The 27312-nt window shown below is 42.7% G+C and overlaps 1 protein-coding gene across 3 annotated transcripts in view; it reads left to right on the top strand.

Moving 5' to 3' along the window:
- Positions 1-27312, top strand: part of LOC140425025 (thiamine pyrophosphokinase 1-like) — a 275878-nt gene that overhangs the window by 59315 nt on the left and 189251 nt on the right. For all 3 annotated transcript variants that reach the window (XM_072508806.1, XM_072508805.1, XM_072508804.1), the window contains exon 3: positions 5678-5789. In XM_072508806.1, coding sequence (XP_072364907.1) covers positions 5678-5789 — 112 coding nt within the window. The remainder of the gene's footprint in view (positions 1-5677; positions 5790-27312) is intronic.

Here is a 27312-nt window from a genome sequence, read left to right as displayed (position 1 = left end):
ATCTCTTCTGCACCCTCTCTAAAGCCTCCACATCCTTCTGGTAGTGTGGCGACCAGAATTGAACACTATACTCCAAGTGTGGCCTAACTAAGGTTCTATACAGCTGCAACATGACTTGCCAATTCTTATACTCAATGCCCCGGCCAATGAAGGCAAGCATGCCGTATGCCTTCTTGACTACCTTCTCCACCTGTGTTGCCCCTTTCAATGACCTGTGGACCTGTACTCCTAGATCTCTTTGACTTTCAATACTCTTGAGGGTTCTACCATTCACTGTATATTCCCTACCTGCATTAGCCCTTCCAAAATGCATTACCTCACATTTGTCCGGATTAAACTCCATCTGCCATCTCTCCGCCCAAGTCTCCAGACAATCTAAATCCTGCTGTATCCTCAGACAGTCCTCATCGCTATCCGCAATTCCACCAACCTTTGTGTCGTCTGCAAACTTACTAATCAGACCAGTTACATTTTCCTCCAAATCATTTATATATACTACAAAGAGCAAAGGTCCCAGCACTGATCCCTGTGGAACACCACTGGTCACAGCCCTCCAATTAGAAAAGCATCCCTCCATTGCTACCCTCTGCCTTCTATGGCCTAGCCAGTTCTGTATCCACCTTGCCAGTTCACCCCTGATCCCGTGTGAGTTCACCTTTTGTACTAGTCTACCATGAGGGACCTTGTCAAAGGCCTTACTGAAGTCCATATAGACAACATCTACTGCCCTACCTGCATCAATCATCTTAGTGACCTCCTCGAAAAACTCTATCAAGTTAGTGAGACACGACCTCCCCTTCACAAAACCATGCTGCCTCTCACTAATACGTCCATTTGCTTCCAAATGGGAGTAGATCCTGTCTCGAAGAATTCTCTCCAGTAATTTCCCTACCACTGAAGTAAGGCTCACCGGCCTGTAGTTCCCGGGATTATCCTTGCTACCCTTCTTAAACAGAGGAACAACATTGGCTATTCTCCAGTCCTCCGGGACATCCCCTGAAGACAGCGAGGATCCAAAGATTTCTGTCAAGGCCTCAGCAATTTCCTCTCCAGCCTCCTTCAGTATTCTGGGGTAGATCCCATCAGGCCCTGGGGACTTATCTACCTTAATATTTTTTAAGACACCCAACACCTCGTCTTTTTGGATGACAATGTGACCCAGGCTATCTACACCCCCTTCTCCAGACTCAACATCTACCAATTCCTTCTCTTTGGTGAATACTGATGCAAAGTATTCATTTAGTACCTCGCCCATTTCCTCTGGCTCCACACATAGATTCCCTTGCCTATCCTTCAGTGGGCCAACCCTTTCCCTGGCTACCCTCTTGCTTTTTATGTACGTGTAAAAAGCCTTGGGATTTTCCTTAACCCTATTTGCCAATGACTTTTCATGACCCCTTCTAGCCCTCCTGACTCCTTGCTTAAGTTCCTTCCTACTTTCCTTATATGCCACACAGGCTTCGTCATTTCCCAGCCTTTTAGCCCTGACAAATGCCTCCTTTTTCTTTTTGACGAGGCCTACAATATCACTCGTCATCCAAGGTTCCCGAAAATTGCCGTATTTATCTTTCTTCCTCACAGGAACATGCCTGTCCTGTATTCCTTTCAACTGACACTTGAAAGCCTCCCACATGTCAGATGTTGATTTGCCCTCAAACATCCGCCCCCAATCTATGTTCTTCAGTTCCCGCCTAATATTGTCATAATTAGCCTTCCCCCAATTTAGCACATTCATCCTCGGACCACTCTTATCCTTGTCCACCAGTACTTTAAAACTTACTGAATTGTGGTCACTGTTACCAAAATGCTCCCCTACTGAAACATCTACCACCTGGCCGGGCTCATTCCCCAATACCAGGTCCAGTACTGCCCCTTCCCTAGTTGGACTGTTTAGATATTGTTTTAAGAAGCCCTCCTGGATGCTCCTTCCAAACTCCGCCCCGTCTAAGCCCCTGGCACTAAGTGAGTCCCAGTCAATATTGGGGAAGTTAAAGTCTCCCATCACCACAACCCTGTTGTTTTTACTCTTTTCCAAAATCTGTCTACCTATCTGCTCCTCTATCTCCCGCTGGCTGTTGGGAGGCCTGTAGTATACCCCCAACATTGTGACTGCACCCTTCTTATTCCTGATCTCTACCCATATAGCCTCACTGCCCTCTGAGGTGTCCTCTCGCAGTATAGCTGTGATATTCTCCCGAACAAGTAGCGCAACTCCGCCTCCCCTTTTACATCCCCCTCTATCCCGCCTGAAACATCTAAATCCTGGAACGTTTAGCTGCCAATCCTGCCCTTCCCTCAACCAGGTCTCTGTAATGGCAATAACATCATAGTTCCAAGTAGTAATCCAAGCTCTAAGTTCATCTGCCTTACCCGTAATGCTCCTTGCATCAAAACATATGCACTTCAGGCCACCAGACCCGTGTTCAGCAACTTTTCCCCGTCTGCTCTGCCTCAGAGCCACACTGTCCCTATTCCCTAGTTCTCCCTCAATGCTCTCACCTTCTGACCTATTGCTCCCGTACCCACCCCCCTGCCATACTAGTTTAAACCCTCCCGTGTGACACTAGCAAACCTCGCGGCCAGGATATTTATGCCTCTCCGGTTTAGATGCAACCCGTCCATCTTATACAGGTCACACCTGCCCCGGAAGAGCTCCCAGTGGTCCATGTGGAGTTTCCACATTCTCCCCGTGTCTGCGTGGTTTCGCCCCCACAACCCAAAAGATGTGCTGGCTAGGTAGATTGGCCATGTTAAATTGCCCCTTAATTTTAAAAAATGGTTAAACAGTTCTTACAAAAAAAAGTCTTTGAGCTTACTATTCCATCTACTTCTAAACGTTCAATTATTAAAATACACACACACAGATCAAATGCCACTTAAAGTACAGTTAATACTTTGTGGCCTACAGGTTTATTCACAAAGTCATTGGGAGAGAAGCTTTCAGAAGGCAGTCTGAGAAACACACCGCCTTTCCTCAAAACCAGAGCAGAACTCTGGAAAACTCTAAAAATGAAATTAAAAACAGACACAGGGCAGGGCTGTAAACCAAACTATAAAACCGATTCAGCTCCTCCCATGAGTGACATCACAGCGCTCCGAGCTGTTCACCCCCTTAACCACCGCTTTAGCAGACATACAGGGCAGGATTTACCGGCCTGGTCGTGCGTGACTTGGTGTCGCAACGAGGCCGTTGAACCTTATGATCTGGATCTCACCCTCACTGATCCAGATCATTATCAGCTCATTTAAATATGTCTGCGCTGTATTCTCCCGGAACCTAATAGCCTCCCCAGTGAGGCCTCAACTGAGGCCTCCGTACTGGTCCACACAAACGTGGACCAGTCGTATTGGCATCTGGAGGGGGAGATACCTCAGGACATTGGAGACCCCGGGTGGTCAGGCTCTGGGCAGGGTGGTACACTGGCACTCCCACTGCCATCCAGGCCAGGGTGGCACTACCAGGCTAGCAATGCTAACATGCTTGGGTGCCAGGTTGTCCATGTCAGAGGTCGGACCCGGCTCGCCTTGGCCTTAAGAGTTGAGATGAGGGAGGGGCTTGAGAACTCTGGAAGAGATAAGTTGGATGCAGTAAACGGGGTGGTATGTATGCAGCAATGGGGATGCTAAGGGAGGTCGAAAGATTAGGGCTGCCTTTAAAAATGGCACCTCGATCTATGAATACTCTTCCTGCACTGGCAGGCTGAGCTCATCATTGCTGGGAATGATGCACGTGCGGCCAAAGGAAAGGCAAAATGCCGACGCTGAGAAACACCCCACTAAACCGTACAAACGCGGACTGATCTCTCCCCCCCCCCCCCCCCCCCCCCCCCCCCGTTAAATCTATATATATATATAATTTCCTACATTCAAGACAGCAAATGCTGGAAATCTGAAATAGAAATGAAAAATGCTGAAATACTTTGCGGGTCAGGCAGCATCTGAAGGAGGTGAAATTGTTGACTGTTGAAATCTACCATGCGGTTTAAGTATAGTCTCATATACGCTTTGAACTCAGCAGAAATTTAAGTTACACATCTCGGGTGCGAAATGAAATCTTTTATTGTGTCTATTAATTATAATTGAGAGTTTGAGATCATCTTGTGGTTACAAATCAAATGTTCTCAATAAAGTCCTTGCCAGAAAAAGACTTTAAGAGATATAATCGACTTAGTAGTTTACAAACAGATTTAACTTTCAAAGTACAGTTATGGTTTCTTGCTCAAAGCAAAAACAGCTTGCGCAGACTTCAAGAGTTAGAGTGGAAATATGAAAATACAAAATAAGGATAGCGAGTAGTTCCGTAAAAGGTATCGAGTGGTCCTGGATGGAAAATGGCTGCCCGGACCTCTATGTTTAAGGAGAATGTTATCAGTCTGACACCATCTGTCCCTACACCTGTAATGTACTGATTGGCTTGGATGAGTCTCAAATGCATTTGGTTGGATGGTCAGTTGTCAATCATCAGTATGCAACATCGCAGTAGATATGTTGCTTTCTAGATGCTTGTCGTGTATTGGAATGTGATATATATTTTTAATCAATTCTGGTTTCTACTGGTTTTTCTGCTTACTGCTATATTATCTATATTCTGAACAATGGTGGATTCATGTTGCCATGGTCCTTATTTTGACCTTGATCAGATTGTAGTATAGTTGAATAACTTATGCAATTCTGTTCATTAGAACAATGGATAGTTCAAAAATGTCAATTTAACCTTTCAGTAAAAATGTTGCAGTTGCTTCTAGCTAGCCTGTAGATATTTCAAAATCTGTGCTTTTGTTACTGCAAGCTGTGTTTTTGTCATCTAAAGTTATGCCTGAAGTCTTATGATGAAATCCATTTTAAAATGGACTTTAGTATTTACATTAAAATGGCTAAATCAGTGACCCTTTTACCTATCAGAAATAGCTGGTTCCCTTCACTGTCTGATGAAAGGCTGTTGGTCTACTCTGTTTCTCTCTCCACAGATGTTGCCTGACCTGCAGAGTATTTCCAACATTTTCTGTGTTAATTTATTAAAATATACCATAATACTGAGCATACCGACAAAGAGATTGACTGTCTTTGAGGTGGGGAGTGGTTAAGGAAAACAATGATAGAAATTTCATGTGCTTAAACAAATACAATGGAAGGGTGACAGATGGCCTGGGCTTCACCACCGTCCCCCCACACACACTTCTTCCCCGCCACATCACACCTCATTTGAAAATCCTTGCTATGATTCTTCAAGCAAGAACAAAATGTTTTAAAATACTACTGTTGAAGGGAACCAGCTGCACTTTTATTTACTCTGAAACATTCTGGGGCACAAACCTCCCCCAGGACCAATGTTTAGTGCGAAGCAATATGCATCTTATTGTTTGGCAGCCTGATGTGGTTTCAGCTTACTACAATTTGTTTCTAAACTTCTTTGATGTGTAAATACGGCTGACAAATTGGTTTTGATAAATTGGCTGTTGCTGATAAATTAATGTGAATGACATCATAAAATGTTCGAACTGAACTGAATGGCGATGAAACTTTGGATTCTTTTGACGATATTAAGACCAAAAATGCACTTGTTTGATTTTTCATAGTACCAGTAAAGCAATTAACAAAGAGTTCTTAATGGTCATATTGCACTTTATAAATTGAATTTTAAATTTTGAAAAAGGTGAAAGTGTATTGTTTCTGGCAGGGTCATCATAGACTGTGTGTTGACACAGGTCTCGAGGCTAAGTGGTGTGGCCTTATCCCAGTGGGGAATGCATGCAACAATGTAACAACAACTGGCCTCAAATGGAATCTGAGTAAGTATGAACAATTTTGTGACATTGGCTGGAATTTGCTGGAACGGCGCGTTTGGCCCCAAGAACCATAATGTTTGTACCTCTGGTCCACCTGGGGTGAACTTGCACCAATGTTTTCTGGAGATCTCATTTGAACAAAAACATAGAGATGATTTTGCTGTGTTCTGCGAATGCTACCTATAAATTCTGATTTTGATCACGTGAACAGATTTGCATTATTCATCCACTTCTTATCCAGGTTGGTGAAAACTTGTCTTTGGCCCGTGAGTCGTGTTTTACCACAAAAATGTTCGGCAGGTTGTCGATTTTGCTTTCAGCAGTTGTAGAAATAAAATGGGTGGCGCCTGTGGCTCAGATAATCCAAGGCTTCTAAATTGTAATTGTTTTCAGATTTTGTTGGGCAAATTCATTGCAAAGCACAGGTTCTGTGTTTTGCAGGCAGTAACATATTAAAAACCATGCACGATCCACCGGAATTAATTATTTGCAATACATTTTTCGTATCAATTCCTTTAAATGCAAAGCAACTGCAATTCACGATCTCTAATAGTCACCCTCACACTTCAAACAGATCAATACTCTAAATTAGCAATTGACACCGTTAAAGTACCAGAGATCAGTGAATGAATGTAAATATTAAATGGCAATCAAAAATTCAATTTCATTGAACAGGAAACATTCCAGTCAGCTCGTTTATCTAAAAAACAATTATCTTGGAAAAAGCTAAAAACAATCAACAAAGCACAGTAAAAAAAAAATGTATGTTTCAGAGACAGTGATTTTGGAACATGAATCGTGCCACTGTCAGCTTACCACTACTTTCCAGTTTAGTGTAAGTGGCAACATCGTGATCAAATCAGCATTAATCCAGCAAATCGGGCATTGCCATTGGTTGGAGAGGAGTGCAGAGCTACAAAAGTCGGATTCTTACTGTTTTTGCAAGGCCAATGGTGAAGCGATGCAGAGGGCACCAAAAACTTTTAACCACGTGCAATTAAAGACTGAATCAGTTACACTATCATTTCCAGGAATATCTGCCGTAGTAACGGAGTGCACCATTTATGCCATTTCTGAAATAAAGGATTTGAGCGTATAGTAACTAATTATATATTTTTTCAACCGTGATATTGTCCTGCTATGAGCCTTGGAAAGAAACAATTGTAATGTTGTACAGACTGAATTGACCTTCCAAATAGGTGACAAAGTGTTCACCTCAAAACTGCATGTTCTTGTGTTTGTAAGCGATGAAACACCACATTGATAATATACAGAAGCATTCTATCTTGTTTAGTAATAAAGCTGTCATGTTTCAGCCAGCCTATCCTCCATCATCCATGTGATATGACATCAATTACCATTAATGGAAGTTTTCAAGAAATACGTAACTTAAAAATGTGCTACAGTCTTGGAGGAAGCAGAGTCATGGTGGACTGGTCTGCTTTGTAGCATTGCATCCAGTTAAGGTGCCATTCCTGAGAGGAAATTACTGATTAGACAGTAGTTTTCCTTGTAACTTCTTTCTCCTAAGCTGTTTTACTGCTCAGCAAATGGCACAAAGCTTACCCAAAGTGGGAACTATTACATTTTCCAACTTTGTTATTCCTGGAATAGAAACTCAGTGAGAGAGAAATTGCAAGTAGGAATGCCAGCCTATTGTGTGACATGAACCAATATCCATTAGTAAGTTAAATAAGCGGTGAAGATTTAAAATATGCAATTTTATTGTGGGATATTTAATGAGAATATTTTCTTGTCTCATTAGATGATTGAATTTCCGTACATCTAATGCTCAGTTCATATGTTTCCTATGTGGTTCTGTTGGAGTATATTGAAAATCAGGGCAAAATTATATTATTTATTATCCATCTCAATAATATATCAATATGAAAGTTCTCATCCCAACCTCTGTACTTCTGATGAGATATTTTACATAGTGTTTCTTTCTCCATTCTTCCCCTCATGTTTGTCTGTCTTGTGTATGTCTGTGTGTGTGGTGTAGAGGATGGGAGGCAAGTTAAAGTGGGGAGTTAGGAATTAGTTAATAGTTAACCGGTTGTATTTTTTGAATATTCCATTATTGTTCTTGTTACAAATAAACAGTAATTGGGTTGGCATTTACAAACCTGGTGACTGTAATTATTGGACAGCCAAATACTTTGGGTATTTTTCTGAGAATTATAGGTTAATTCACTTGTGTTGTGACTCTGGAACAAATGGGGCTGGAATTGACCGTACACTTGCCTAGGGTGAAATAACAATAGGAACATAAGAAATATGGGAGCAACAGTTGACCATTTGGTCCCTTGAGCTTGTTCCACCATTCACTATGATTATGGCTGGTCTCCTACCTTAACTCCACTTTTCTGTCTGCTCCCCATGTCTCTTTATTCCCTAAAAATCCAAAAATCTATCAAGTGTCAGCCTTGAATATACTCACCCACAGTTCCAAAAGGTCAAAACGTTTTGGCTGAAGTAATTTCTCTTCACCTCAGTTTTAAAAGATTGATCCCTTACCCTGAGGCTATGCCTCCATGTACGAGATTTTTCAGCTAAGGAAAACAATCTCTCGGTGTCTACCCCTCCAAGCCCCTTCAGAGCCTTGTATGTTTTGATGAAATCACCTCTCGTTCTTTTAAACTCCAGAGAATATAGGCCTAATTTACCCAGCCTCTCATCATAGGAAAATCCTCTGAACCAAAGAACCAATTTAATGAACCTTCGCTGTACACCCAAGCAAGAATATAAATTTTTAATTATAGAGACCAAAACTGCATACTTCAGGTGTGCCCTCATCAAATCCCGATACAATTGTAGCAAGATTTACTTATTGTTGTATTCCAATCCCCGAGCAATAAAAGTCATCATGCTATTTACCTCGCTTATTGCTTTTGTATCTGCATGCTAACTTTTGTGTTCCTTGTATCGGTACACCCAAGTCTTCAGAACATCAACATTTACAAATTTCACGCTTTTCTTTTCATATTACCAAAGTGAATAGCCTCACACTTTCCCACGTTATAGTCTATTTGTCACCGTATTCCTACTCGCATAATCTGTTTACATCTCTTTGGAAACTTTGTTTCCACCTCACAACTTAAATAGTAACCTTACATTGTGTCAATAACAAAGTTGGAAACATTGCTCTTGGACTCTTCATCTAAGTCATTAATATAGATTCTATACTGCATCTACTGGTTTCCTTCTGTCTACTCTGAGCTACATCCTCAAGAAACTAATGTATTTGTTAAATCCTTTCGCAAAATAATGTTGACTCAGTTTGATTATACTAATGTAAGGGTCCTTCCTGACGATTCCCTTATTTTCCGTTTAATTTTTTGCCGTTATCAGTTTGATCCATTGATGTTTAGTGGGCATGTATCTTTAAGTCTAGCAACGAAGAGAATGAGGAATTCAAAATGTTACAATGTAGTACACTCTGCTAGCTTTGGACAACAGAACTTGGACTTCACGGCACCGAGAGATGGGGTGCAACCCGATTTCGATTGGTTGGACGGTGCCCAATGAATTAGCCAAAAGGCCTTATTCTGCCCATTAACAGGTAGTGATTGGACCCTGCTTGAGTGGAATGATTTCAAGAGACCTAAGGTGTCCTGGACACTCAGAAGAAAAGGAGCTTCTCTGTCCCTGTCTCTCCTAAAAGGCTGTTTGGACTGTATTTCTGAATGAAATACTGACCTGAATGAGTTTACAGTGAAAGCCATTTCAAGCTGCAAACAGAGACCTGGAGCGCAAAGCTAACTTTGAAGGAATGTCTGCTTAAAGAAAACCATCTGAAACAAAGACTTTTTTTCCTTTTACTTATTGCTCTCACTCCTCTCCTTCCCTCCGTGTTTGTCTTGTATGTGCGTAGAGGGAGGGGCAAGTTAAAGTAGGGTATTAGGAATTCGATCATAGTTAATCAGTTGTATTTACTGCAGATCTCCTTTTGATTCTTGTTATAAATAAAAAGTAATTGTGCTTAAATTTACAAACAGAAGTGATATTAGCCATTAACAAGATGCTGGCTTCAAGCCAAAAAGTCCATCACACAAATGAATAATATGGTCAATGAATTTCAGTGCCATTGTGATGCTAGGTATGTAGGCCATTCACCCCAAAGACTTGTAGATCATATCAACAGCATGTCCTTTTCATTGTTCACAGGGGGCAAGGTACCCAACCAGCCCATGCTTGCAAGACACAAAACAGTGTTCAACATGCAATGTTGTCTCACAATTAGACAATATTTGCTAAATAAGCTTAAATGTGCTAAAACATTACGTTTGGCAATCAGTTAAAGATTTTCAGTTGGGCTTGCAGTGTGGTGCATTTTTGTGAAGCTGCATATATTAATATATAGAGCCCTTTTTTTGCTGACAGATAGAATATATACACATTGTGCCTTTTTCAGCTAAATAAAATAAGTGACAGCCATTTGCTGGCTCATACGTCTGGGTAATGCCTTGACCATCAGAGTCGAGTTACTGGTTTAAATTTCAAACAATGCTTGGCAGTTAACCATCAGTCACCATCAACTGATGCATTCTTCATGGCATTGCCTTTACAGTCAGAGTCACTTTGCTAACCAATCAGTACTATCTCTTCACACAATATAAATGTGTTGCTTCCGACATTAGTATTCTTGCAAATTGTCCTGATGAGTGCAAGATGAAAAGCGTCAACAAAAAATGTATTTTTTAAAGCAATATTCAAGTTCTGTATAACCAAACAACTAATTGACTACATTTCTGTTGAACATTTTGAATTGTTTCTTCAAATACATACTTCTGTTTGTTTACCGCAATATTTTTTATTCCATTTACCCAGTCAACCTTAGCTAGCTCTCCCCTCATACCTATGTAATTGGCATTTTTTAAATGTTAAGATTCTTGATTTGGACTGCAGTATGTCAATTTCAAACTTAATAAGAAATTCAATGGCATTACCGCAGAATCACAGAAATACACAGTACAGATGAAGCTCTTCGGCCCATTGCGTCTGCACCGACACATGAAAATCACCTCACCTACCTGCCTAATTACCTTTTCCCAAAGGTCTAAATTCCACCATTGCCCTTGTTACAAACTCCAATTGTTTCTTCCTTAACGTTGGTCTCAAAGTATAACTACAGCCAGGGGCTTGCTAGTGGTTTCTGACTTTGTTATTCCTAACCTCCACCATACTGAACCTGTTTCCTGAGCCATTATCCTCCCTTGTTATGTTATCCTTTACTTTCAGGGCTACACCTTTTCCATTCTATCTATCTGTTTCCTAAATAAAACTAATAAAAGGTTGTGACGATCACCGGTTTGTTCCCCGGGGGGGGGGGGGGGGGGGGGGGGTGGGGCAGATGGGGGCTTTAGGAGGTGGCTGCGGGCAGGGATTGAGAGATTTGGGGATCTCTTCATTCAGGAGGGTTTCCCGAGGCTGGAGGCATTAGAGGAGGAGATTGAGTTGCCGGGTGGGAACGTGTTTCGGTACCTCCAGGTACGGGACTTTGTTCGGAGGCAGGATCCAAGCTTTACTCGCCTCCATCTGAGGGGACTACAGGATAAGGTAATGTCAAAAATGGGAGTTGGGGAGGGGAGGTCTCGGAGATATATAAGGAGTTGATGGAGTGGGATGGAGTCCCTATCGGGGAGGTGAAGAGGAAGTTGGAAGAGGAGCTGGGAGGAGAGTTGAAAATCGAATTATGGGAAAAGGCTTTAAAAAGAGTTAATTCATCCTCATCTTGTGCTAGACAGCCTGATCCAGTTCAGTGTGGTTCAAACGGCCCACATGACGGTAGCCCAGATGAGCAGGTTGTTTGAGGAAGTGGAGGATAGAGGTACGGACGCTGTGGGGGAAGTCCGACGAATCATTCACAAATGTTCTGGGCGTGTCCGAAGTTATGGGGATTCTGGCAGGGATTTGTGGACGTTATGTCAGAGGTCCTGGAAGGGAGGGTGACTCCGAGTCCAGAATTGGCAATATTTGGGGTATCGGAAGATCCGGGGCCCAAGGGGGGGAGGGAGGCCGATGTTCTGGCCTTTTCCTCCCTAGTGGCCTGGAGACGGATTTTGCTAGGATGGAGAGACTCGGAACACCCAAAGTCAGGAGTGTGGGTCAGCGACATGGCAGGGGTTCTCAGGCTGGAAAAGATTAAGTTCGCTTTCAGAGGATCAATTCAGGGGTTCGCCCAGAGGTGGCAGCCGTACATTGACGACTTCAAGGAAAATTGAACGTCAGCAGTGGGGGGGGCGGGTAAAGGAGGGGGTTTGGAGGAAAATGGGAGGCATGGTAGTGTAAGACAAGGACAGGGAACTTAGTCCACGGGTAATTAGGAAATAGTAGGGGATGTTGTTTTTATGTTTTTTGCATGCGTCAGCCCACGCGGGATAGCCCACGTAAAGAATATTAAAGTCTTAAACTGTAAACTGTGAAAATTACAAATGCTTAAGTAAAATATTTTCTCAAAAAAAAACTAATAAAAGGTCAAGAAGAAGTGAAAGTACAAACAGTTTGATGAGGGTCTGAATTATTTTGGGGGGCCATTTGACTGAATGCTGGTGTTATGTGAATGGGGCAGGAGTGGGTGGAAGGGGGAGCAGCAAAGTTATATGATGGTAGCACGTGATGTTTGAAGAGATCGTAGATCCTAAGCCTCAGTTCCATTTCAGAAGTAGGTCTCCCACCCAAACGGCTTGGCGGCTCTGGAGCTGCAGGTGGACTGACTTTGGAGCATCCGCGATGCTGAGGACGTCGTGGATAGCATGTTCGCTGAGTTGGTCACACCGCAGGTGAAAATTACTGAGGGAGATAGAAAATGGCTGACCAAAAGACAGAGCAAGAGTAGGAAGGCAATGCAGGTGGCACCTGCGGTCATCCCCCTGCAAAACAGATTTACCGCTTTGGATACTGTTGAGGGAGATGGTTCACCAGGGGAAGGCAGCAGCAGCCAGGTTCGTAACAGCGTGTCTGGCTCTGCTGCGCAGGAGGGCATGAACAAGAATGGCAGGGCTATAGTGATAGGGGGCTCATCGTAAGGGGAATAGACAGGCGGTTCTGCAGACGCAATGGAGACTCCAGGATGGTCTGTTGCCTCCCTGGTGCAAGGGTCAAGGATGTCTCGGAGCGGCTGCAGGCCATCTGTGGGGGGGGGTGGGGTGAACAGCCAGCTGCCATGGTGCATATAAGCACCAATGATATAGGTAACAAATGTGATGAGGTCTTCCAAGCTGAATTCAGGGAGGTAGGAGTTAAACTGAAATGTAGGACCTCAAAGGTAGTAATCTCAGGATTGCTACCAGTGCCACGAGCTAGTCAGAGTCGGAATGTCAGGATAAATAGGATGAATGTGTGGCTCAAGAGATGGTGCAAGAAGGAGGGATTCAAATTCCTGGGGCATTGGAACCAGTTCTGGGGGAGGTGGGACGAGTACAAACCGGATGGTCTGCACCTCGGCAGGTCTGGAACCAATGTCCTAGTGGGGGTGTTTGCTAATGCTGTTGGGGAGGGTTTAAACTAATGTGGCAGGGGGATGGGAACCGATGCAGGACATCAAAGGGAAGTAAAACGAGGACAGAAACAAAAGGCTGTAAGGGGGAAAGTGTAAGGCAGAGAAGCCATAGTCAAAAATCAAAAAGGGGCACAGTACAGGGTACAGTGACTGAGGAGAGCTCAGTGAATAGGCCAGTAATACTAAAAGGAATAAAACGGGAAGTAAAAACATAAATGGAAAGCAACGCAGCAGGTTATTACATGAAGATATGAGTTCAACGATAAGGAAAATTAGGAGAGAAGTTCAAAGGAAAAATAACTTCTGAGAGGTTACTGATAGAGGTGTTAAGATTCAAAATGGAGGTATAAAAGCCAACATAAGGGTACTTTACCTGAATGCTCGTAGTATTCGGAATAAGGTAAATGAGTTGATGGCGCAAATCATCATAAATGACTATGATTTAATGTTCATTACTGAAACGTGGTTAAATGATGGTCATGACTGGGATTTAAATATCCAAGGGTATCAAACTATTCGGAAGGACAGAGTGTATGGTAAGGGAGGTGGTGTAGCTCTGCTATTTAGAGATGACATCCGGGCAGTAGTGAGGGATGACATCGGTGCTATGGAGGATAAGGTTGAATCCACTTGGTGGAAATCAGGAATAATAAGGCAAAAAGGTTACTGATAGGAGTAGTCTATAGGCCACCAAATAGTAACATTATGGTGGAGCGGGCAATAAACAAAGAAATAACTGATGTATGTAGAAATGGTACAGCAGTTATCATGGGGGATTTTAATATACATGTCGATTGGTTTAACCAGGTAGGTCAAGGCAGTCTTGAGGAGGAGTTTATAGAACGTATCCGCGATTGTTTCCTGGAACAGTGTGTAATGGAACCTACGAGGAAATAAGTAATCCTAGATCTGGTCCTGTGTAATGAGACAGGATTGATGAATGATCTCATCGTTAGGAATCCTCTCGGAAGGAGTGATCACAATATGATGGAATTTAAGTACAAGTGGAGGGTGAGAAGGTAAAATCAAACACTCGTGTTTTGTACTTAAACAAAGGAGTTTACAATGGGATGAGAGAAGAGCTAGCTAAAGTAGACTGGGAGTAAAGGCTTTATGGTGAAACAGTTGAGGAACAGTGGAGGACCTTCCAAGCGATTTTTTACAGTGCTCAGCAAAAGTTTATACCAACAAAAAGGAAGGATGGTAGAAAGAGGGAAAATCGACTGTGGATATCTAAGAAAATAAGGGAGAGTATCAAATTGGAGGAAAAAGCATACAACGTGGCAAAGATTAGTGAGAGACTAGAGGATTGGGAAATCTTTAGGGGGCAACGGAAAGTTACTAAAAAAGTTATAAAGAAGAGTAAGATAGATTATGATTGTAAAAGTTTCTACAAATATATAAAACAAAAAATTGTGGCTAAGGTAAATATTGGTCTTTTCGAGGACGAGAAGGGAGATTTAATAATGGGAGATGAGGAAATGGCTGAGGAACTGAACTGGCTTTTTGGATCGGTCTTCACAGTGGAAGACACAAATAACATGCCAGTGACTGATGGAAATGAGGCTATGACAGATGAGGATCTTGAGACGATTGTTATCACTAAAGAGGTAGTGATGTGCAAGCTGATGGAATGCATCCCAGAGTGCTAAAAGAGATATCTAGGGAAATTGCAAATGCACTAGTGATAATTTACCAAAATTCATTAGACTCTGGGGTGGTCCCGGCAGATTGGAAATTAGCAAACGTGACACCACTGTTTAAAAAGCAGGTTGGCAGAAAGCAGGTAATTATAGGCCAGATAGCTGAACTTCGGTAGTAGGGAAGATGCTGGAAACTATCATCAAGGAAGAAATAGGGAGGCATCTGGATGGAAATCGTCCCATTGGACTGTGGACTGACGCAGCATGGGTTCATAAAGTGCAGGTCGTGCCTAACTAATTGAGTGGAATTCTTTGAGGACATTACCAGTGTGGTAGACAATGGGGAGCCAATGGATGTGGTATATCTGGATTTCCAGAAAGCTTTTGACAAACAAAAGGTTGCTGCTTAATATAATGATGCTTGGCGTTAAGAGTAAAGTAGTAGCATGGGTAGAGGAGTGGTTAATTGATAGAAAGAAAAGAGTGGGGATCAATGGGTGTTTCTCTGGTTGGCAATCAGTAGCTCGTGGTGTCCCTCAGGGATCAGTGTTGGACCCACAATTGTTCACAATTTACATTGATGATTTGGAGTTGGGGATCAATTCAAATGTGTCCAAGTTTGCAGAGGACACTAAGATGAGTGGCAAAGCAAAAAGTGCAGAGGATACTGGGAAGTCTGCAGAGGGATTTGGATAATTTAAGTGAATGTGTTAGGGTCTGGCATATGGAATACAATGTTTAAAAATGTGAGGTTATCCATTTTGGTAGGAATAACAGCAAAAGGGATTATTATTTAAATGATAAAATATTAAAACATGCTGCTGTGTTGAGGGACCTGGGTGTCCGAGTGCATGAGTCGCAATAAGTTGGTTTATAGGTGCAACAGGTGATTAAGAAGGCGAATGGAGTTTTGTCCTTCATTGCTAGAGGAATGGAGTTTAAGACTAGGGAGGTTATGCTGCAACTGTATAAGGTGTGAGTGAGGCCATACCTGGAGTATTGTGTTCATTTTGGTGGTCTTACCTGAGAAAGGATGTACTGGCGCTGGAGGGTGTGCAGAGGAGATTGACCAGGTTAATCCCAGAGTTCAGAGGGTTGAATTATGAGGAGAGGTTGAGTGGACCGGGACTGTACTTGTTGGAAATTAGAAGGATGTGGGGGGATTTTATAGAAACATATAAAATTATGAAGGGAATAGATAGGATAGATGCGGGCAGGTTGTTTCCACTGGCTGGTGAAAGCAGAACTAGGAGACATAGCCTCAAAATAAGGGGAAGTAGATTTAGGACTGAGCTTAGGAGGAACATCTTTACCCCAAGGGTTGTGACTCTATGTAATTCCCTGCCCAGTGAAGCAGTTGAGGGTCCTTCATTAAATGTTTTCAAGATACAGATAGATAGTTTTTTGAAGAATAAAGGAATAAAGGGTTATGGTGTTCGGGCGGGAAAATGGAGCTGAATCCACAAAAGATCAGCCATGATCTCATTGAATGGCGGAACAGGCTTGACGGGCCAGATGGTCTACTCCTTCTCCTAGTTCTTATGTTCTTATAAACCAGGCAAAAATCATTACATGCGGTTGGAAGCAGGATGTAGGCAGCAGGAGGCCACTGCTGGGGACTGAATGCTATGGTACCTTGCCTTGAGAATATGAGTCGAGAGGATGTTGTATTCTGGGAAGTGGATAGGGAAGACCGATGAGGAAGATCCTTGTGAGGCCTGGAGAAGAAAGTCATGCATTTATATCGCACATTTTACAATATCAATGTCACAAAGCACTTTGAAACATAGTCACTGTCACAATGTTGGAAATGTGTTACCCAATTTATGCCGAACAAGTCCCAGAAACTGCAATGTTCATGACCAGATAATCGTTTTTTTTTTAAACTGATGTTAATTGAAAAATATATATTGACCAATACACTGGGAGGAGAACTCCCTGCATTTCTTTGAAATTCTGCCATGGAACCTTTAAGGCCTCCTTGGCATAATCATCCAAATGAAAGCACCTCCGAAAGTTGATGGCAGGATTTTCCCATTGGTGTGGGGAACTGAGGTCAGGACCATTCCACCCACATGAAGAAACCATTCCCGTCCCTGTTTTCACGAGGGCCGGAAATGGAGACAGGCTCAGTGTCCAGTTTAGAACAAGGGAAGGCTCTTGAAACTGGAGGAACAACCTTCCAGCTTGAAAGGGGCAGTCACAGGGCCTCTTGACTTGCCTGGAGCACTGTTCCCCTGGTCTGCTGCCAGAGGGTCACCTCCACATACTTGAACAGACCTCTGCCGCCTGCGGAACCTGGAGGCTGACTGAATGATCCTAATTGACTCCTTTTATTGGCCTTATGTGGCCTTCAATGAGCCATATCCACTAGCTGCCACTTGTACGTGAGTAGCCCTGCCTGCCCCGTCAAGCGTCTGCCAAAATGGTCCAGCAGAGGATGCAACCAGGGTACCCACACAGTGGACGGCAAGGCTGTTTTCTCGCTCCCACCTAACTCTATTCCAGCCCGATATCTCTGACATTGCAGCACACCTTCAATACTGCACTAGATTACATACTCAAGTCTCTGGAGTGGATCCTAACCCCATTGTCATCTGGCTCAGAAGTGAGTGTGTTACCCACTGAGCCGCAGCCAAGGATAGCTGAGAAACCACCTCGGAAAAATAGCAAGAAAAGGAGAAAATGCTGGAAAATCTCAGCAAGTCCAACAGGACCTGTGGAGAGAGAAGAGAACTAACATTTTGATGACTCTTTGATGAAGAATCAAAAAACAGAAAATGTTGGAAAATCTCAGCAGGTCTGACGGCATCTGTGGAGAGAGAACAGAGCTAACGTTTCGAGTCTAGATGACTCTTTGATGAAGATTCATCCAGACGCGTAACATTAGCTCTGTTCTCTCTGCACAGATACTGTCAGACCTGCTGAGATTGTCCAACATTTTCTGTTTTTGTTTCAGATTCCAGCACCTGCAGTATCATAGAGTACCAGAGTATCATAGAATTTATAGTGCAGAAGGAGGCCATTTGGCCCAGCGGGTCTGCACCGGTACTTGGAAAGAGCACCCTACCTAAGCCTACACCTCCACCGTATCCCCGTAACCCAGTAACCCCACCAAACCTTTTTTGGACACTAAGGGCAATTTAGCATAGCCAATCCACCTAACCTGCACATCTTTGGACTGTGGGAAGAAACCGGAACACCCGCAGACACGGGGAGAACGTGCAGACTCCGCACAGGCAGTGACCCAAGCGGGAATCGAGCCTGGGACTCTGGCGCTGTGAAGCAACAGTGCTAACCACTGTGCTACAGTGCCGCCTTAATTTGCTTCAATTTTAAGAAAAATAGCAGCTGTAAAAATGTTAAATGAGAGATGGAGGAACTTACTATGAATGAATTGTAATTCCCCATGTGCAGAGTTTGGTGACTATCATTCTTCTAAATCCTAAATTAAAAGCCTGTTTTTAACAGTTAAGCTTTTTACTGATATTGGTATACAAATTAGAGCTTTAATTTTTCTATTTCACCAGTGTACATTTTGCAATACATTTATTGTCTTAGCTTCAAAGCACTTAGCCTAATAATTTCTAAGCAAACAAAAAATCCATTGTGCTATATTTAGGCCATTCCTATTTTACTACTGTCATATAATTTACTTTTATTAAAAAAGGTCTCCTTAGTGATACTGTCTGCGGAGATAATTCCGTTCATTATCAGAAACCGGTTTTATATATATATATATATATATATTAGACAACAAGGTGAATGCTCCAAGCGCAAATGTACACACTGTGCAAGATATTCAGAAATCTGTGGCGGTGGGAGACATTTTCTGATGACAAGTGCAAATGCAAGGAGCCACTTATATTAAATTACCAACCTTTAATTGCCATTGCAATTTCATAATTATCCCTGCTTCCAACTGTGACAAATCAGCCCACTTCACTTCAGAGCAGTTTGGACAACTGCAGGACTGCATGTGCAGAAGATAACTATCGAATTACATTTGCAATTTTGGTATTGTAAGCGGAACCTTCCCTGGAGTAATAGAAGCAGAAAATGTTGTCAGTACTCAGCAGGCCTATAACGTTTGCAGATACAGGAAGTAGGGTTATTTGTTCAAATCAATGATTGATGCACCCAACGATCTGAAATATTAACCTTACTTCCCTCTCTCCATAGATCTGGCCTGACCTGTTGACAGCATTTTTTCTTCCTATTTCTAGCATCTTGTGCATTTTGTTTGTAGATATAGGTTTTGAAACTGGAAACTCTCCTTGTAATGCAAACCATACAATGGTATACAGGGGTCCTCTGATCCATTGAGTGCCCCTATTTAAATGCTGCTTTTGTGGCTCTGAGAGATAAGCTTTGTTGACAATTTCTATGTTTGTTGAGACTTCTGTGATTTTGTTAAGTTCCTCTTGGTGCCTCAGAAGGCTGATCTGCATGTGTTTAAGTTTCCTGACTAATACTGATGGATGCCTCAGCCAACTGTTAAAAATGCATGGTTAAAATGGCTGTTGGGGAACAGAGCAGTCAGTCCTCCACAATTATTCTAACCATCCAGCTGCTCTGTCCCTGCCAGGGTTGAAATCAAAACCTATGTATTTAAATTACTTCAAAATAGGATTTAGAGATTGGCAATTTTTGGACCACTCCATCCTCAATAATATTTGAATCACGGACTCTTTACAGTGTAGAAGGTGGCCATTTGGCCCATTGAGTCTGAACTATCTCTCTGAAAGAGCATGTGACCTAGTTTCACTTCTCTGCCTTCTCCCCATAACCTTGAACATTCTTTCTTTTCAGAAAGCAATCTAATTCCCCTTTGAATACCTCAATCAAGCTTACCTCCACCACCCTCTCAGGAGCTTCACCCCCTGGGTGAAAGCATTTTTGGTTTCATATTTGGACATAGACCCAGTTGAAGCTTTTTGTTCCATGACTGTGTTGAGGTCAAATGTATCAAAATACTTTAAATCTTTGTTATGGGCCAGGGCTTAGAGAACCCCAAAGTGTATCATGGAGTTCACCTGACCCACAACTTTTAATAGATTGTGGTTATGGGGAGCACACGGCCCACTCTACAGGTGTGGTACAGCAGAAATGGGAAAGTATTTTTTAAAGCAAAACAATGTTTATTCTATGAACTCAAGTTAACCTTTTTAAAACATACAGTGAACATCTTAGCAACCATTAATTCAAATACAACCCTAAAGACTACAACACTAGGTAATCCTTTAAGCTTTTGTTTTGACATCCATACGACTTAAAAACAAATCCTTTATCAGAAGCGTATCAGGTTAAAGTCACTACTGAAAACATTTATAATTCTGAATTCACCAAATGATCAAGAGATAGTCTTTTCATGGCAAAGAGAGCAACAGTACAGCTGCTCTGTCTGGCTTCAGCTCCCACACTGACAACTAAACAAAAACACACCCTGCAGCCTGCTCAAAAACTAAGGTAAAAAGCTGACAGACAGCCCAGCTCCACCCACTCTGTGACATCACTGCAGTAGTAAACACCCATTTCTTAAAGGTACTCTACAGATATTTATATACACGCCCATTTATAAGCACCCATTTCTTAAAAGTACTCTCACATGACATGTATGTATTCAATTTTCACTGCAAAATCAATATCAATCATGGCAAACTCCACAGTTCAAAATGAAAGATAAGACAACTTAAAGTTTTACCACAAGATACTGCAGTGCTGCATAATTTATATGCTTGATCCTTGCAGTAAAAAGGCAGATGCTGACAGTACTGATTTTGCAACAAAATGCTCAGATCAAATTTCATTACTGTCTTTAAAATGTTAATTAAAGCATAATGCAAAATGTTTCACCTAGCTCTATGTTGAACTGTATATTTTTTGCCTCTGGAATAGCCTAAATTAATTGAGGTCTAGGGGTGGCACAGTGGTGCAGTGGTTAGCACTCTTGCCTCACAGCACCAATGACCCGGGATCGATCCCGGCCCCGGGTCACTGTCTGTGTGGAGTTTGCACATTCTCCCCGTGTCTGCATGGGTCTCACCCCCACAACCCAAAGATGTGCAGGATAGGTGGATTGACCACGCTAAATTGTCCCTTAATTGGAAAAAAAAATTAGGTACTCTAAATTTAAAAAAAATAAAATAATTGAACCCAAGTTCAACTTTAACGGTTTCCAATTAGTTGTCAGTACAGTGGCACAATGGTTAGCACTGCAGCCTCACAGTGCCAGGGACCCGGGTTCGATTCTGGCCTTGGGTGACCGACTATCTGTGTGGAGTTTACAAATTCTCCCTGTGTGCATGGGTTTCCTCTGGATGCTCCAGTTTCCTCCCACAGTCCCAAGATTTAGCATGGCCAACCCCCAAAACCTGCACATCTTTGTGATGTGCAGGTTTGGTGGGTTGGCCATGCAAAATTACCCCTTGGTGTCCATAAAGGATAGGTGGGGATAGGGTGGAGGCATGGGCCTAGGAGGGTCAACTCTCAGAGGTTTGGTGCAGACGCTATGGGCCAAATGGCCTGCTGCACTGTAGAGATTCTATGACCTCTAAATCTGAAAGTTGCCCCAAATGTCCTTAAAAGAGCAATAAATTGTATCTATTGTAGCCCCCACTAATTACAAAGAAAACTATTTTTTATAATAGTTGGATACAATTTTTCATCCTGTTCATGAGAAAGGCATTCCTGACCCCATCATGATTTACACAAGCCATACTTGAAAGATTAATGTCATACTTTTCACTATATTACAATAATCATGGGGGACTTCAATATGCAGGTGGACTGGGAAAATCAGGTTGGTATTGGATCCCAAGAAAAGGAATTTGCGAAATGTCTAAGAGATGTTTTTTTGGAGCAGCTTGTGACAGAGCCTACTAGGAACAGGCAATTCTGGATTTGGTGATGTGTAATGACGCAGACTTGATTAGGGAACTTAAGGTGAAGAAACCCTTGGGGAGTAGTGACCACAATATGATAGAATTTACCCTGCAATTTGAGAGGAAGAAGCTGCAATCAGATGTGACGGTATTACAATTAAATAAGGGTAACTACAAAGACTTGAGGGAGGAGCTGGCTAGAGTTGATTGGAAAAGGAGCCTAGCAGGGAAGATGCTGGAATAGCAATGGCAGGAGCTTTTGGGAGTTATTCAGGAGGCACAACAGAAATTCATCCCAAGGAGGAGCAAACATGCTAAAGGGAGGGCAAGGCATCCTTGACTGACGGGGGAAGTCAAGGACAGCATAAAAGAAAAAGAAAAAGCATACAAAGTGGTGGGGATTAGTGGGAAGCCAGAGGATTGGGAAGCCTTTAAAAGCAAGCAGAGGACAACTAAAAAGACAATAACGGGGGGAGAAGATGAAATATGAGTGCAAGCTAGCTAGTAATATAAAAGAAGATAGGAAGAGTTTTTTTTCTATCTATAAAAGGTAAGCGAGAGGCAAAAATAGACAGTGGACCACTGGAAAATGTGGTTGTGGAAGTAATAATAGGAAACAAAGAAATGCCAGAGGAACTGAATAGTTACTTTGCATCAGTCTTCACGGTGGAAGACACCAGTGGGATGCCAGAGCTCCCTCCAGGAGAATCAGGGGCACAGTGAGTGTAGTGGCCATCACTAAGGAGAAGGTTCTGGGGAAACTGAAAGTTCTGAAGTTGGATAAATCACCTGGACCGGATGGACTACACCCCAGGGTTCTAAAAGAGATAGCTGAGGAGATTGTGGAGGCATTGGTGGTGATCTTTCAGAAATCACTGGAGGCAGGGAGGGTCCCGGAGGACTGGAATGTAACACCACTGTTTAAGAAGGGAGCGAGGCCGAAGATAGGCCAGTTAGCCTGACTTTAGTCATTGGTAAGATTCCCATTATTAAAGATTTTCTTTTTTTTAAATAAATTTACAGTACCCAATTCATTTTCTAATTAAGGGACAATTTAGCATGGCCAATCCACCTACCATGCTCATCTTTGGGTTGTGGGGATGAAACCCACGCAAACACTGGGAGAATGTGCAAACTCCCATGGACAGTGACCCAGAGCCGGGATCGAACCTGGGACCTCGGCACCGTGAGGCAGCAGGGCTAACCCTCTGCACAACCTTGCTGCTCTTCCATTATTAAAAATGAGATCGCGGAGTATTTGGAAGTGCACGATAAACTAGGACTGAGTCAGCACGGCGTCATCAAGAGGTGGTCATGTCTGACAAATCAGTTGGAGTTCTTTGAGGACTAAAAGGAAGTTAGACAAAGGAGAACCAGCGGACGTGATTTAGTTAGATTTCTAGAAGGCCTTTGACAAGGTGCCGCATAGGAGACTTTTAAATTAGTTAAGAGCCCATGGTGTTAAGGGTAAGATCCTACCATGGATTGGGGATTGGCTGACTGGCAGAAGGCAGAGAGTGGGGATAGAGGGTTATCTTTCAGGATGGCAGCCAGTGACTAGTGGTGTGCCCCAGGGGTCTGTGCTGAGACCACAACTTTTCACAATATACACTAATGCTCTGGAAGAAGGAACTGAAGGCACTGTTTCGGCGTTTGCAGATGGTACAAAGATCTGCAGAGGTACAAGTAGCATTGAGGAAGCAGGGGGGCTGCAGAAGGACTTGGACAGGCTAGGAGAGTGGGCCAAGAAGTGGCAGATGGAATACAATGTGGAAAAGTGTGACGTTATGCACTTTGGAAGGAGGAATGGAGGCACAGACTACTTTCTAAATGGGGAAATGCTTAGGAAATCATAAGCACAAAGGAATTTGGGAAGTCCTTGTTCAAGTTTCTCTTAAGGCTACCGTGCAGGTTCAGTCGGCAGTTCGGAAGGCAAATGCAATGTTAGTGTTCATGTCAAAAGGGCTAGAATACAAGAGCAGGGATGTACTTCTGAGGCTGTATAAGGCTCTGGTCAGACCCCATTTGGAGGATTGTGAGCAGTTATGGATCCTGTAATGAAGGAAGGATGTGCTGGCCTTGGAAAAGGTCCAGAGTAGGTTCGCAAGAATCATCCTGGAATGAAGAGCTTGTTGTATGAGAAACGGTTGAAGACTCTGGGTCTGTACTTGTTGGAGATTAGAAGGATGAGGGGGGGATATTTTGGAAACTTACAGGATACTGCGAGGCCTGGATAGGAGTGGAGAGGATGTTTCCACTTGTAGGAAAAACTAGCAGCAGAGGACACAATCTCGGACTAAAGGGACAATCCTTTGAAACCGAGATGAGGAGGAATTTCTTCAGCCAGAGAGTGGTGAATCTGTGGAACTCTTTGCCACAGAAGGCTATGGATGCCAAATCACTGAATGTTTTTTAGACAGAGTTAGATAGGTTCTTGATTAATAATGGGATCAGGGGTTATGGGGAGAAGGCAGGAGAATGGAGATGAAAAATATTAGCCATGATTTATTTGATTTGATTTGATTTATTGTAACATGTACCGGAGTACAGTGAAAAATTTTTTTCTACGGCCGAGGAACGTACACAGTACGTACATACTAGACAAAAAGTATATTCAACAGAGAACATTGACAAATGGTACATCGAAGGAACAGTGATTGGTTACAGTGTGGAACAAGGGGGCAAACAAAGCAAATACATGAGCAAGAGCAGCATAGGGCCTCGTGAATAGTGTTCTTACAGGATTGAATGGCGAAGCAGACTCAATGGGCCGAGTGGCCTAATTCTAGTCCTATGTCTTATGGTCTTATGATTGTTGAGTATTATTTTACTGTTATTCATTAAGAAAGTTTGACCGTTTTCTTCGGAGCCTCATCACTAATTAGCTGATCCAAATATGTGTTTATGTACTGTTTAATTAATTATATTTAAGTTACTGCAGGTGTAGAAGAATTAGGTGGTGGAAACTGTGCATATCAGAATTAGAGAGCTTTGGGCATAACATTGGTTAGCAATGTTGAGAGGATTGTTTTGAGTTCATGAGCAGTAATTACGGGATGTGAGAACTTTTCCAACAGAAACCTATATACATAAGCATTTTACTTGTGGTGACACAGTGGCACTGTGGCAAGCACTCACAGCAGCAGGATCCCAGGTTCGATTCCCATCTTGGGTCACTGTCTGTGCGGAGTCTGCATGTTCTCCCCATGTCGGCGTGTGTTTCCTCTGGGTGCTCCGATTTCCGCCCACAAGTGCCGAAAGACGTGCATGTTAGGTGAATTGGACATTCTGAATTCTCCCTCTGTGTACCCGAACAGGCGCCGGAGTGTGGCAACTCGGGGATTTTCACAGTAACTTCATTGTTATTTTGTGCAGGGTAGCTTGATTGGCTACACTAAATTGCCCCTTAATTGGAAAAAAAAACGAATTGGGTTCTCTAAATTTATGTTGAAAAACATTTTGCTTACTTTATTGTCCCACCCAACTCTAAATTCACAGGCTGCATCCAGCCACCACTCTCCATCTCCCTGAGCCAAGGGCTATCCTTAGGACCTCTGTGTTTGAGTGAGCTGATTTTGCTGCCATTCATTTAGTACTGAAGAACAGCCTTTGGAATTGCGGATTGTACTTTGCAGCTTGTCGTTACTATTCTAATGAGATGAGCAAATCAATTGTCAGTGATTCTACCGCAGTAGCAAGATTGTGAACTGCTGCGGGAAAAAGTACAGCTGTTCGACTTTGGTGTATTTCACTCTCACACGAAACCAAACTCTTGAAGTTATAAACTTGGCCTTTATTACAATGCTATAGCACTGACTAATGGCATTCAATGTTGTGACACAAGAGAGCTCAGATTCAAGAATTCTACAGACAGTTAAACTTTGATTCTGTTACAAGTAATTTACATATACCAATTATTTTTACTAGTCATCTATGTCCAATCAGAGGACGGCACGTGGCACAGAGGTTAGCATTGCTGCCTACGAAGATGAGGATCTGGGTTCGAATACCTCCCCTGGGTCACTGTCCGAATGGAGTTTGCACATTCTCCCTGAGTCTGCGTGGATTACACCCCCCCCAACCCAAAGATGTGCAGGTTAGGTGTATTGGCCACACTAAATTGTCCCTTAATTGGAAGAAAAGAAAATCGGATTCTCTAAATTAATTCTTTTTTAAAATCTATGTCCAATCATGACTATCAATTATGGTTACATCACGCACAATACATGAGAACAATGAACCAATTATCACCGGCGCATGGCAACAATAATTTTAACATTTGATCAGTACAAAGACACGTGTATGCTGTCTCCTAATATTTATCACCGGCTCCCCATTATCTAAAATCTAGATATCAATCATCTGCTTGTCTGACTCCTCTAATTTATAATCCGTCCCCCAAGGTAAAAATGCCCACTACCATAACAATTTTGTATGTTTATGTCTTTCTTCCCAGACACCAAGACAAATGGTGAAAATATCCCACATTGTTTATTGCCATCCTTGATAATGATCATCTGTGAATCCCTTTCCTGGGCCCCCATCATCAGCAATATATGTGAGCGTCACAGCGGCAATTCCGGCCTCGGGTGGCTATCTGTGTGGTGTTTGCACGTTCTCCCCATGTCTGCTTGGGTTTCCTCCGGGTGCTCCGGTTTCCTCCCACAGTCCAAAGATGCGCTGGTTATGTGGATTTGCCGTGCTAAATTGCCCCTGAGTGTCAGTGCAGACTTAATGGGCTGAATGACAGCCTTCTACACTGGGAGACTATGAAGTTTTCCTTACAGCTTGCAACTTCAGCTGAAAGCTTGTTTGACACAGCTCAATATAGAAGTGTTTAACCCCTTCAGCATTTATTGGGCAACTAAAGTTTTTAAAACTAATTTCAACATTAGATCTAAAAATTATACCCTTTCACAGCCTCATTCAGGTACAATCCAATTTCAGGATTCTGAATTTGGTAGCGACCTGAGGATTTTGCATGCAGAGTTTAAGGATGGAGGTGTATATGTCGGCAGCTTTTTTTTTAAGGAGGTGATAGTGGTGAAGACCACAGCTACTGAAAGCAAATACAGATTTACATGGACGCTTTGTAGCAGCAGCACAGCGATGTGCTTTGGACCAACTCTAAATAAACAAACAGATTGAAATTGTGCATTGCATGGAAAATCAGAGCTGCCCCTGCAGGTTATGCATATGTGAACAGCAGCCCTATGAAACCTTTGATCGCAGGAGATATTGCAGTTGTTATTTTTACTGTGTTCTGCGCTGGTACTTGAATCTAGTGAAACAACAAAAGGCATAAATACCTGCTTATGGGACAGAGCCAGATGCAGTTACTTGACATCAGAAGCCCTGCATGAACTGGATACAAACAAATTGTGCACAGTAGGGGGAGGTGAAGTGAGCGGAATTCAAATGAAAGAAACCTACACTTTTCAACGGCCAAACTGAATAGCATTAAAATAAAGAAAACATAGTATAGGGGAAAAAGTATT

This window comes from Scyliorhinus torazame, chromosome 6 (assembly GCF_047496885.1).
Source record: "Scyliorhinus torazame isolate Kashiwa2021f chromosome 6, sScyTor2.1, whole genome shotgun sequence".
In the NCBI taxonomy this organism is placed as follows: domain Eukaryota; kingdom Metazoa; phylum Chordata; class Chondrichthyes; order Carcharhiniformes; family Scyliorhinidae; genus Scyliorhinus; species Scyliorhinus torazame.
This window is presented reverse-complemented; position numbering and strand designations above follow the sequence as displayed.